This window comes from Hylobates moloch, unplaced genomic scaffold, assembly GCF_009828535.3.
Source record: "Hylobates moloch isolate HMO894 unplaced genomic scaffold, HMol_V3 SCAFFOLD_11, whole genome shotgun sequence".
Taxonomy (NCBI): Eukaryota; Metazoa; Chordata; class Mammalia; order Primates; family Hylobatidae; genus Hylobates; species Hylobates moloch.
The window spans coordinates 86,475,016-86,488,687 of record NW_026652286.1 but is presented as its reverse complement, the minus strand read 5'-3'; the positions used below and the strand labels follow the sequence as shown (position 1 = coordinate 86,488,687).

The following is a 13,672-nucleotide window of genomic DNA, read 5'->3' as shown; positions in this document are numbered from 1 at the left end:
TAGTAAAGTGAATGCAGTCTTGTGCAGGTTCCATTTTTCCAACACACTGTTGCAGTTTAAATTTTACATGTGATTCTTTGGGAAAATTGTCTGGACTTGGCCAGCTGATGCCTCTAAATCATAGATTGACTAAATCTCTATTTGTAATCACATCCCCTGCTTTGCAATAAGCTGTGTGACATTCTATTGGAGAAACAGGCTCTTTCATGCAGGCAAACTAAATTACTGACAATCTGTTGAAACATATTTTGTGTCATTCTTATATAGAAGTATTGTCAGAGCACTGGTGAAATGTAGTGTCTAGTAAGTTGCTCCAAATTGGTTGGAAAACATGTTGTTGTATCTGACCCACCTGGACAGCATGCATCAAAGATCTGCTGCCCTTTCCCCACTTCTGAGCTGGCCCAATTCTATTCTCTTGTGTTTCCTCTGTGCAAAACCAGGACATATCTACTGATGATGGTGATAGGTTATATTCCTTATGCAAAACAGTGATGGATGAAGGACCCCAAGTATTTGCACCTTTGTCTGAAGAAAGCAAGAACAAGAAATATCAAGAAGAGGTTCCAGTCTATGTGCCAAAATGGATGCCATTCAAGGAATTGATGATGATGCTACAAGCCAGCTTGCAAGAAATTGGGGATCGGTATGTGTAACCCCTCTATAGAGGCATGTAACTCTCCATAGCTACAAAAGAGTAATAGTGCCCGTGATAGCAGGGCTTTTCCCTGTTTCCTGATGCTACTCATGCAAGACTTTCATATTGAGTAGCAGTAGCTGGGGCCTTTTCATGATCTATCATAGTGCAGATCTCATTACCACTTTCCCATATTTGATAGCATAAAGACTTCTCATCCATATTATTTTGGTCTTGAGTATATGGTTTTGGCATGCTGTACAAGTGATCTGGCAGCTGTAAGAATTATAGCCCTCTGACATCTGGATGGAAATTGTTGCTCGCTTTAAGGAACAGTGGATGCTTTTTTTGGGGGGGGACATGGTCTTACTCTGTCACCCAGGTTGGAGTGCAGTGGCTCAGTCATTCCTCACTGCAGCCTCAAACTCGTGGGCTCAAGGGATCCTCCCACCTCAGCCTCCTGAGTAGCTGGGATTACAGGCACCTACCACCACACCTGGCTAATTTATTTTATTTTATTATTTTATTTATTATTTATTTGTTTTGTTTTGTTTTAGAGACAAGGTTTCTCTATGTTGTCCAGGCTGGTCTCAAACTCCTGTCCTCCCAAAGTGCTAGGATTACAGGCATGAGCCATTGCAGCCAGCCTGGATGCATTTTCAGGATTACTTTGATATATTAACAGAGAAGTGACTTTTTTCTGTCTGAAATATTGAGCATCAAACTACTGTTTGATTGACCCGCAGTCTTTCTGCAGGGGGTGCAGTAGTTTTAGAGGTTAAGCACCATATACCTAGAAGAGATTCATCTTTTCTTAAACCTAGTGGATGATGTTTTCTCTCAACACCATCAGTTAATGTTGCTGTGCCCAGTGAGTGTATGCTATATCATATCGTAGTGTGCAGAGGCCATTGCGCAAAACAGAATAGATGTGGGTCAGTTACACATCCATGGATGATTTTATATTGTCTTGGTAGACTATTGGTCAGTATGTATACCTTGCATAGAGGACTGTCTGTAGAGGCCTTAAGGTCATCTCCATCCCTATAGGTACTTGTCTATCTGCTTACAGATATCTGGTTATCCTAGTCATCAGTCATCCTAGATGTGTCTGAGTTGTTTGCTGCAAATATTAGTCATTTGTACAAGGTAAATGAGATCTCTGCTTGAAAAAAAATCACATCAGAATACGTCCAATCACATTTACTACAAAGTTTAGATTTATTCATTTATTATTTACAAGTCCTTAGTGGGTAACAAAGACACCTTTAAGTAATAGGCTCCAGAGGGCAGCAGATAAGAATTTTTCTTTCTGTTGTTAAAGGGCCTTCTTGCAGTCTAAGAATGATCATTAATTCCTTGTTATAAGAAAAATTATAACACTAGTATAACGCAACTTCTTTTTACTGCCTAGGAAATTTTTTTTCCCCCAGAGATTTGTGTAAATATAAGGCTAAAGTTGTAAAATATAAATATGAAGGAATACAGTAGATATACTCTATATTTATAATGTAAAGAAAAAGAATAAATTTCATGTACCTGTTATCCAACTTAAGACAAATAATACTAGTATTTTGAAGACCCATGAATCCCCTTCTTCAAATGCTCTCCATGAGGGGTAACCACTATCTTGACTTTTATGTTATTTCCTTGCCTTTCTTTATAGTTCTACCACATTTACATGTATCCTAAATAACATAAAGTTTAGACTTGCCTTTTTTTGAACTTGGTATAAGTAGAATCATCTGTAACTTGCTTCTTTTGTTCAATATTATTATTATGTTTTTGAAATCTATTCCTTTTTTTTTTTTGAGACAGAATCTCACTCTGTCGCCCAGGCTGGAGTGCAGTGGTGTGATATTGGCTCACTGCAACCTCTGCCTCCCATGCTCCAGCAAGTCTTCTGCCTTAGCCTCCCGAGTAGCTGGGATTAAAGGTGCCCGTCACCACACCCGCCTAATTTTTGTATTTTCAGTAGAGATGGGGTTTTGCCATGTTGGCTAGGCTGGTCTTGAACTCCTGACCTCATGTGATCTGCCTGCCTCGGCCTCCCAAAGTGTTGGGATTACAGGTGTGAGCCACCACACCTGGCCTGAAATCCATTCTTGATGGTATGTGTAGCTGCAGTTCATTTTCACCACCGTATCATTCCATTGTACAAATATTCATAGTTTATTTGTCCTGTTTAGTCTCATTTTCACCAGTATTTGGAATTATCAGACTGGAAAATTTCAGCTGATCTAACTGGCATGCAATGATAGGTTATTGTCATTTTAATTTGCATTTCCCTAAATTCTAATGATGTCGAGCATCTTTTCATTGGTCATTCATGTTTCTTCTATTATGTAATGCCTGTCCATATTTTTTTGCCCTTTATTCTAATAGGTTGTTTGTGGTTTCACTATTGATTCACGGGACTTCTTTATATATTTTTATACTAGTCCTTCATCAGTTAAAATTGGTTGCCTGTGGCTTACTTTGTAATACAGTTATAGGCATGAGAGTATGGTCATCATTATTAGTTCAAAGAGGCCTTGGTATAGAATAAGGGAGAATAGTCTCATATTCCTCACTTGGTCTCTTCATCTGGCTGTGCTGATAACCAGTTGTAGTGGGTGAGCAAAGAGGTCAAACACATTGAGGGGTAGTTCTATAAAGAAGAGGAAAGATGCCCAGAATTTGTTTTATTTCCATTTCAAGCAAATAAGCATTTGGATCAAATAGGCAATTTTTAAGTCTTGCTTATACTTCAGAGACCTAATAGGAAATGGAACTCTATCTTTCGTTTTGCAGGTGGGCAGATGGAAAAGGACCCCTGGCAGCTGCATTCTCTTCCAGTGAAGTAAAAGCTTTAATTCGTGCCTTGTTTCAGAACACAGAAAGAAGAGCAGCTGTCCTTGCTAAAATTAAATAGCTCCATCTTCTTAAGAAAGCTGTGTCTTGAATATGTGGATTCTTCCCTTGGCATAATTACTGCCTTAAAGACTTCTTTGAATCACCCATTGGTTTTGGTGAACCAGTACATCTTGGAAGTTTGACTTTACAGAAGACCGTCTCACCTCCTGGCCTGTACGAGGCTTTGTTTAAGAACTATTCATTAAGATAAATTGTCAAGTAAAGCACCTCAATTCATTGACTTTCTAGCCATCTTCCTTTGATTAGCTAACAAACTGTGAGGCAGCATTATTTCATGCTGCTTCCAGAGCCCTCTGGGAACTATTTACATTGTAAATGCAGGCCCTAGCTTTGGAGCGAGGAATCCGGAGATTCCAGGAGTCAGGGTAGAAAATTTCTGGGCAAATGGGAGATATTTTAGGGGTGTGGGGGAGGGGAAGGGAGGAATGGGGCACCATATTTGGCCTTGCAGGAATTAAGGACACTTCCTGTAATATTTCTTTCCAATAAATAATGCTTTTTACAATTAAGGGTGAGTATCTTTAATAACATGGGAGCTTTGCCAAAAGACATCAACGAGATTTCTTACGTTGTATGCCGTCCTCTTTATTGAGGTATATGACTGTCACACAGGACTCACTGACTGGTCATCTTCATTCATCATAACACTACCTGATAATTTCTCAGAATTCTTGGGACTCCTAGGACTTTGTTTAAGCACACATTTTTGGCACTTTTTGCTATTTCAACTAAATTTTATTTTCTTGGTTGGACTTTTCCTCCTTCTCAACACTGTTTCTTTATCTTGTCAAATGGCAAAGGTCTTAAATTGCCAATGTTCCTTTGGAATGTATGTGCCATGACATGCTGACTCTGGTCTTTATAGCCTAATCCTTTATTTGGTGGACATAGGTATTCCTTCAACTCAGCTTTTTGTGTTTTTAACTCCTTGCAGCCATTGGAGGAATATATTATGTTAAGGTTATTCTGGACCTGTCTAGGACTCTGGATTGTATCTCTTCATACTGAAATACAATTTCCTGTCCTGAAAAGAGGATAAGGGGTATGACCTTTAGGTTCTTAAACCTGGCCAATATAGTGAAACCCCATCTCTAGTGAAAATACAAAAATTAGCTGGGCATGGTGGTGGGCACCTGTAGTCCCAGCCACTCGGGAGGCTCAGGCAGAGGAATTGCTTGAACCCTGGAGGTGGAGGTTGCAGTGGGCGGAGATTGCACCCCTGCATTCTAGCCTGGGCAACAGAGTAAGACCCTTGCCCCAAAAAAAAAAAAAAAAAATTGCTAATCCAGTGGGTGTGCTTCCTTAGTCCTCAGCCTTGCAGGCAGGCAGTCCTCCAATTCCTTGCAGACATGGAACAAACTGTTCTTCCTCCTTCCCTTAACCTTTTTCTTAGTTCTGGCTCGGCCCCTTTAATCGTGTCATTCTGGTTGCCTAGTCTTTCTTTTTCTTATTTAAGGGTCATACAAGAACTATTAAGAAAGAAGACTGGTTTTCTTTTTGTGAAAGAAGTCAGCTGTGGTTAACAAGAAACTATTTCCGTACATTCTGGATGCCCTACTATGAGAACGCAGAAAAGAATTGTCTGAATCAGCTTTGTTTTTTGAAGAACAAAGAAGTTGGCTTTCTAAGAGAGGAGGAAGGGCCCATTTTCGCAGGTGAAGAAAATACCCATTTTTGAAAATTCATGTAATTTCAGGTAGTATTACTTTTTTCAGCAATTGAGAGAATGGGGAACTAAGGGTAGAACTGAAATAAATGCGTCACAGGGCTATTACACAGAACAGCAGATTTCTTTTCTTCATAGAAGCTATTCCTGACAGGTACAGCAATTTGGAGATAGGATCTCTTGTAACTGAAAAGCATGCTTTTCACTCCTTCCTCACAGTAACACAGGAAACTGCATTGCAGCTCTTCTTAGCCTATGCAGATGCAGTCTTTCGGGACTTTCACTGAATTAATAGTTTATATTAGGTTGGTGCAAAGTAATTGCAATTTTTGCCATTAAAAGTAATGTATTATGGCACATAGAGTAGGCAGGCCCTATCCTCTTCCCTGGTCAAGGCAATTGATAGCTGATGATTAAGTGCATGTTCATTCTCGTTAGAGATGAATCCTCTAATTGAGCATGTGGAAGTTGGCATGGCAACTGTTACATGACCCTTGAGGGTACCTGTTCTGATGGGGAACCTGAGAGTTCTGTGGGATCTTGAGGGTACCTGTCCTACCTGGGAATCAAACCTTTTTTTAGGAAAAGTGTGTAGATTATGGGAGAAGGGGAACTGTAAGAGGCTTGACTCAGTGGATCTATGGGCCAAGTAGAAGAAACCTCCTTCCTAAAGAGCAACAAGAACTATATAAATGACTTCGAGAGATGAAATTCAAGAAAGGTTTCCCAAAGGAAAGTTTTTATTAAAAAGGCAAGTGTGCAAACAGTATAAATCCATGCAATTATTTGATAATGGTTCCTGTTTCTACGTGGATCCTAACTTGGTGAACTGTTTTATGGTCAATTTTGCAAACGCGTTTTTCTCTGAAATGGAGATCCTCCAGATGGCACTCTTACCTCAGCCTGGGAGCCTCACAAGGCATCTAGACCTGATCTGTGGAAATGCAAGCCAGAGAAACCTGACCATTTTACCCTGAGCTTATATTCTGACCTTGGTCAGCTCCGGAAAGGTCATCCATACTCTGAACAACATCTGTACTATATGCTGCAGCACATTGCTCAGCAATCACTTGTGAATAGATCAAACAGTATTTTCTTTCATTAATAACACCGTTAAAGGAGTTTTGGATGATCCCTTTCTCATGCTTGCACATACTGATGCTATCACTTAAAGCAATGATTCCCAGCTTTTTGGGGGTGGGATTTTTATTTTATTTTATTGTTTTTTTTTTTTTTTTGCTTTTTTATTTTGCTTTTATTTTATTGTTCTGATTTCCCAAGATTTTGTCTGTCTTCTGAAAGTAGAATGGTACACACAAATATGTGAGGATGTGTGTGTGCACACACACACATGATATTTTTGTGATCATAAGAAAACCGGCTCAAGGAAGTAATTTGTTCAACTCCATAGCTGGTTTGTGGAGATGTGTAGGAGTAACTTCTTAGCCTTGGGACATAGCTGTCAATGCAGCCTATTGGAAATTGTCTCATGTACAAAAAGTCTTGGCACCAGGTAGTTCTAAATTGGGTTTTGATGCCCACATTCTCCCTAATCACAAAACCAATTTTAAATGTTTGTTATGTGGTAAGTTTCTCTTAAAAATATGCATTTGCCAAAGCCTAAAATTTCCAAAAAACTACAAAGCTCTGGTTTTGAGAAGTTTTCCAATTATTTTATAGTTTAGACAGAAATTCCTCACTTTATCAGGAAGAGCTTGGTTAAGAATTTTATGATATCACAAGCTATAGCTGGAAATAGCCTTAGATGTCTCAAAATCAAGTTATGAAATCTCTGCCTAGAAGCTGGGGAGGAGGGCAATAATTCTGATGAGCTATGTATAAGTTTTTCACTCCTCTTCAGAAATTGGGTGCCCTAGATTTTGTTTAGCTCAGGAGAGTAGGGTGGGAGTAGTTGGGTCTCAGCTACTCTAGCTATTGAAGAAGACAAGGCCAAAGACACCTACACTCTCCCTTGCCACAGGCTTCTAAGTAGTTCTTAAACTTTCTACATTCATTCTACTTACACTTATTGAGTGCCAGGCATTCTAGTCACTGAACTACAACCAAAACAAAACAAAACAAAACCTCAAAACAAAAATTTCCTGTGCCTCTGGTAATTTAAATTCCAGTGATGAAAGATAATAAACATGAAATATATTTGTGTGTATATATATATGTATGTTTGAAGATGATAAGTGCTAGGAAAAAGTAAACATAGGGTGATGAGGATTAGGAGTTCCAGAGAAGGTGGAGCAGAGGGGCGAGCTGCAGTTCTCCATAGGCAGGGCAGAGTGCATCTCCTTAAGAAGGTGAGTAAGCTGTGTGGATGTCTGGGTGGAGACAATGCTAGGGAGAGAGACCAATTCTTGCAAAGCCTGGGGTGAGAGGAGCATGTCTCGGGAGCTCAGGGAATAGCAGAGAGTGAGGGAGCAGGTAGGCAGCAAGGAAGCTAGAGCAGTAACAGGAAAAGGGGCAAGATTGTGTCAGGTCTTACAGACCAGTGTAAGAATTTATGTTTTGTTTTGTATTTTTTAAGCTCCAAGTTAAATGGTAAACCCTTAGTAGCTTAGGAAAAAAAAACAACACACACTAAAAAATGGAAACATAAAAGTAGAATAGCATGGTGAACCCGTGTACCCATTACTCAGCTTCAACAATTATTATCATGTGGCCAGTCATGCTTCATCGTGCCTGCCCTGCCTCTCTTCCCCGGAACCCACAAACACAGTGGATTGTTGAAGCAAAGGCCAGGCAGTGTATTTGAAACTCAGGACTCATTCCATAGCCTGAATGTTGTTTCTTGTGCAGTTTTCTTTTGTGGCATCCTTTCTTCAGCTCTTGTCATTCCCCCTTGTCTCTGCTCCCAGGATCTGTGTTACTTCCTCCTCTTGCCCCCAACCGCACTTCTCTACTCAGGCTCATCCTACTATCTCCACTCCATTCCCATTCCCTGAACATTGAGTATTAAATAACAGACACCCCCAAAGCAGCTGACAGCTGACTTATGCCTCCACTTCCCCTTTGTCTGCTCCTTTCCTCTGCCTCAGCCACTTGCTCTACCTAACCCAATCCCATAGCTTCTGGGTGTTCAAAATCTGCACGGGAGGCTTTCCTCTTACTGATTGTTTCATCAGAGAGTATATCCCTTGTACTCTTAGAACCACTTTATCTGGGGTTACTTTCACAGAGAATCCCAGAAGGCATGGTTACCCAGCTTCACCTACTGAGTCCTAGGACTTGATGGTGGCTGGAGTTGGACTGGCTTGGTTTAAGGCAGAGCTGCCCCTTCCCTAAGATCTGTCTGAGTGGAACGGTCGGTAGTGGAGCAGCCACTGGCTGTCTTCTGTTTCCCATTCCCCATTCCCTGCTTTAGAAATGGTGCTTTAAAAGAATATGAATCATTTCTATTTGCATGAAGGGTTCCATTTATGCTTGATTACCATGCAGTATGATAAAAATTATGTATAACATTAAGTATGTCATTTACTATTATAAATTTCATTTATTTTCAATACTAAGCTCTGTTCCTAAACACAGTCTAGTTTGCCATATCTGTATCTACAATATCGCTTAAAACTAAAAAAAATTAGAACTTTTGCTCACCAACTATTTATGTAGCAATCTGTTCTAAGATCGTTTGTAAAATTGGCTTCAGTTGCATTGGTCTGAAGTCACAGTAGATCTTTTGCCCTCTTTTTGAAAATTAGAGTATTTGCTCATCTCAAGGACTATGTAGCATGGTTTTGTTATTGCATTTGCAGTTTCTTTTATTTGTAAGTACCATAGGATATAATTTCTCTGGGTCTGGTATTGTGAACTCACTGAAAACCTAGGTTCTCTTTTCCTATTTTATTTATTTATTTATTTATTTTGAGATGGAGTCTTGCTCTGTCCCCCAGGATAGAGTGCAGTAGCGCGATCTCAGGTCACTGCAACCTCTGCCTGCCGGGTTCAAGCAATTCTCCTCCTTCAGCCTCCTGAGTAGCTGGGATTACAGGCACGCACCACCACGCCCAGCTCAGTTTTGTATTTTTAGTAGCGACGGGGTTTCACCATGTTGGTCAGGCTGGTCTCAAACTCCTGACCTCGTGATCTGCTTGCCTCGGCCTCCCAAAGTGCTGGGATTACAGGCGTGAGCCACCGTGCCCAGCTTCTTTTCCTATCTTTTCATTTATGTTAGGCTTCATTTTCCTCTCAACTACATTTGTTCTAGCCTTTTCAATTTGAAGGTCATTCTCGATAGAGAATATAAAAGGAAAATACTGCTTGAGCCCTTCAGCTTTCTGTCATTAAAACTTTTTTATTTAATTTAAAACTTTTTTTTTTTTTTTAGAGCTGGGGACTTGCTTTGTTGTCCAGCTGGTCTTGAAATCCTGGCTTCAAGCAATCTTCCCACCTCAGCCTCCCAAAGTGCTGGGATAACAGGCAGTGAGCCGCTCTACCAGGCCTCTGGCATCTCTTTTTTTTTTTTTTTAACATCAAGTCATCAACTTCAGGCATAATCTCTTTCTTGTTCCTCTTCTTTCACTGACCGTACCCCCTTCTCCCACCCCAAATTCCTTGAAATAGTGCTTTTCTGGCTTTTGATTTTCCTGTTATTAATTTTCCACGTTCAGGCTATTCTTATGGTTTTGCTTACGAAGGGACTGTTTGTTGTCTTGTTTATATTGTCATAGAATGTTATAGAATTTATTGCTGGTTTCCACCTGCAGCTGCACTTCTGCTTTTTATTGTATCATCATATTTTATTTTATGGTCATATTTTCCATTTGAAAACCTCCCTCCTCACTCCCCTTTTCATCCATAGTACGATGTCTTTCTATGACCATGAGATTATTCTTGGCAGTTTTCTGTGCTCTTTGAAACATAGTTTTCTAAAGCCAGGGCCTATGCCTACGCCACATCATGTCTTCCTCACCTATTGTGAAATTTGCAACTTTTTGCTAACTGATATTTTGGATAAAAAATTCCCTCTTCTTCGATTTTCTGAAAGGTAGTTATTAGCAAGGCAATTAAAAATCACATTGGACGTTCTGATTTTTAGCAGAGTGGGACCTCTAGCTAACTTATGGAGAACCGAAATCCTCTAGGTCAATTTTTTGTTCATTTAAGAAAAATATCAGCCACCTCTTCTAGCTGGCTGGGTGGTGCTGCAGTACATGCATATGGAAGTATTAGTTCTGATTCTTTTTTGTTTGTTTGTTTGTTTCTAATCACCCCAAGTCCCTGGTTGTTTAATGTTCACTTTATCAACTTGTGAGAAATTAACTTGGGATCCCTGAGAACTCAATAGATTCTTAGTTTTTATTTGGCTTTTTTTTTTTTTTTTTTTTTTTTTTTACTAATTTCTGCCAGCAAAGCAGTAAGAAGGAAAGAATAGTTCATTTAGGAGGAGAAGCAGACCTATATGACAGTGTTTTTTTTTTTTTAAATGAAGACAAAGTTATGGTCTCATTGAGAGACAATGTTATTTTTCCAATGAAGCAAAGATAGCAAACACCTTCTTTTTAAATTTGTGATGAAGTTTGCTTCAGAGTATAAGAAAAGGGCTCCTGAGAAGCCCTTATTCTTAGTTCTCTGTTTTTTAAAAATCTAATCTTGGGAGAGATTGGTAGGAGCTGTGGGCGGAATATGTGGGGATCAAAAAAGGAGGGGGAAAAAAGGCACAAAGGAGCTTGTTCTGATCCTTTGTAGGATTTTTGCTGTGGCTACCTGTTCTACAGGACTTAGATAAGCAGACAGGTGAAAGAGGCAGTGTTAGGGGGGTGAAGCGGGCTCTGGGGTCGTGCTGACTGGGGTTTCATACCTAAGTTGACATTTACTTATCTCTGTGACCTTTGGCCAGTTACATATTCTCTGTCAAGACTCAGAATCTTCATTTGTAAAGTGAGGATAATAATATGATTCAGAATATGAGCTGATTAAGTGAGGTAATCTATGTAAAACACGCAGCACAGGGTAGGGATCATAAAAGTCAACTCTGTTCAGCACTTCAAGCTCAGTGCACACAATGCAGAATTTAATAACATAGGCAGTTCTCCAACTAAATTGGAGCTCCTTGGAAGGCAGGAATAGCGTCTAATGCTTCTCTTGTTTTGGAGCTGGGAAGAGAAGCTTAATAAATATGGGCTGATTTGAGGTCACTCCATACAATATGCGGCAATGCAGCCCGAATAAAGAGAAAAGAATGGGGGTCCCTTTGTGGCGTGAGCTGGGGCATCCTTGAAAGTAACCCACGAGAGCTCCAACATGAGAAGGATTTGATTTTGGGTTCCAGGAGAGCTTCCCTTGGCTGTGCGGATATTTGTATTTGCATATCTATTTAAAAACCTGTGTTTTAAAGAATTCATACCACCAGGAGGCACAAATCACCTCCAGTTTTTGTTATTAGAACACTTCAGCAATAACTGAGGCCCTGACAGTGTCCCCAAAACACTGTCAATTTCTGCAAGACCATTAAAGAACCAAGTAAAGACCCAGCCATCCCAGCCTCTTGGCATTCGGTATATTTGATTTACATTCTAATTCTGTAAAAGTTAGGCTTCAGTTCTGATAGGGTGACTTCTAAGTGGAGTGGGCAGTTAACCAAAATAGCCAATTTCCCCACAATTCTGGACAAAATAGAGCTTTATTGTCACGGGAGGTATTTTCCATTCGGTTTTATTAGGATTATTGCCATTTTTGAGTGCAAATAGGAGAGCTTAAGAAACAACCTTTTTTTTTAAACCAGGCAGTGCAAAAAGATAGAAGTGCAGTTTTTGTCTCAAAGTCTATATGGCTGTCTACAAGAGTGAGCATGAGAGTGAGGTAGTGAGAGGCAGGCCCTGAGGGCTGCTGAATGGACCATCCCCTCCTGGCCCAAGTTTGGCAGGAGAAATGGCGAAGAGGGACTTCTAAGCATAAAACTGAGGTCTCCAGTCAGAGAGACAGAGCAAGTGATAAATTAAGTGGAGCAGAAAGAACTGAGAATGGAAGCGTTCATCATAACATGTACAGAATCCCCTAGAGGGCATGGAAGCCTCAGGCCAGCGTGCGTTTTGCAGTTATTTTACAAAAGTGACTCATGTTCATTATTGTCAGTATTTGGTAGGTGGTCAGAATTTACAGTGGTGACTATAACTGGTTGTGAGGGGCCTTATGGGACCTGGATCTACGTAAGCCAAAGACTGTAGGTTTTCACGTTTTATTCTAAGAACACCCCTGTGAGGAAAACGTTATCATCCCTATTTTACAGAGGAGAAATCAAGGCACAGACAGGTTAGGTGTCTTGGCTGAGGACACTGTGGGTAATAGCAAGGTCAGGGTCTCCACCCAGGTTTGTTTGCTTCTAGAACTAATGCTCTTTTCATTGTTCTCACAAAAAGTCCTCCTTATCCAGGGCTCTTTCTGCCTCTTATATATCTCCAGATATTGCTTTGCTAGGCTGCTGTAACAAAATACCATAAAGTGGGTGGCATAAACAACAGAAATGTATTGTCTTACAGTTCTGGAGGCTACAAGTTCAAAACAAGGTCTCTGAAGGATGGGTTCCTTGTGAGGGCTCAAAGGGAAGGCTCTGCTCCAGGCCTCTCATTTTTGGCTGGTAGATGTTCATCTTCTCTGTGTGTCTGTTCATGTGGCCTTCCCCCTGTCTGTGTCTCTGTGTCCAGATTTCCTGTTGTTCTGAGAATACTGGTCACATTGGATTTGGGCCCATCCTCATGACCTTTTTTTTAAACTTGTTTACCTCTGTAAATTCCCTACCTCCAAATAAGGTCACACTCTGAGATACTGGATTGAGAAGGTTGACATATGAATTTTGAGGGGCACAATTCAACCCATAATACCAAATAAATCTCCTGTAGGTCACACACTCTGGCAGCTGCGCTTTAGACACTGTGTTTACATTGAAGAGACTTTTCAGATGGCCCCTTATTGTTTTTGTCCATGTTGTTTAATCTGTGAACTAACAGCCTTGAATTTAGTCACCTTCAAAGTGGGCCTGCTCACTGGAATGAGCGTCAGGTCAATAAAGCATTCAGTGGGCTCTAATTTAATTAGCCACGTTACTGTGACAGCTGCCTTGTAACTTGTGATTCACAGACGGGCAGAGAACAGAGACGGGACTGGCAGAGTTCATTGTTGATTCCAGGCATTGCTGATGCCGCCCCAGGCCCTAGGAACTTTGCTCCTGTTCTGGCAGGAAAACAGAGGGACGCTGAAGGGGCATTTAGGATTTTCTGTCCTGGATGTGTCTTTTGAGATTAAGTGGAAAATAGATTAAAAGCCAAGGCCCTGCAGCTTCATTCCCCTCTTTCCTTATCTTGCCATGTATCAACTCAGCTCTCCCATAATTTAAAAGTGTCCTGAAAATTTCCTTCACTACAAACCATGGCCTGTACACTAGGTTTGTCAGCTGCTTCCATCTCACCCAGCTAAGCTGGTAGAGTTCCTTCAATCTCTCCCTGCCTCCT

The 13,672-nt window shown here is 40.5% G+C and overlaps 1 protein-coding gene across 2 annotated transcripts in view; it reads left to right on the top strand.

Moving 5' to 3' along the window:
- Positions 1-4,059, top strand: part of ZW10 (zw10 kinetochore protein) — a 42,467-nt gene extending 38,408 nt beyond the window's left edge. The window contains exons 15-16 of one of the 2 annotated variants that reach the window (XM_032167439.2): positions 444-646; positions 3,431-4,059. In XM_032167439.2, coding sequence (XP_032023330.1) covers positions 444-646; positions 3,431-3,551 — 324 coding nt within the window. In that variant the 3' untranslated portion in view covers positions 3,552-4,059. The remainder of the gene's footprint in view (positions 1-443; positions 647-3,430) is intronic. The other variant, XM_058446814.1, reaches the window with a different exon arrangement.
- The last annotated feature ends 9,613 nt before the right edge of the window (positions 4,060-13,672 follow it).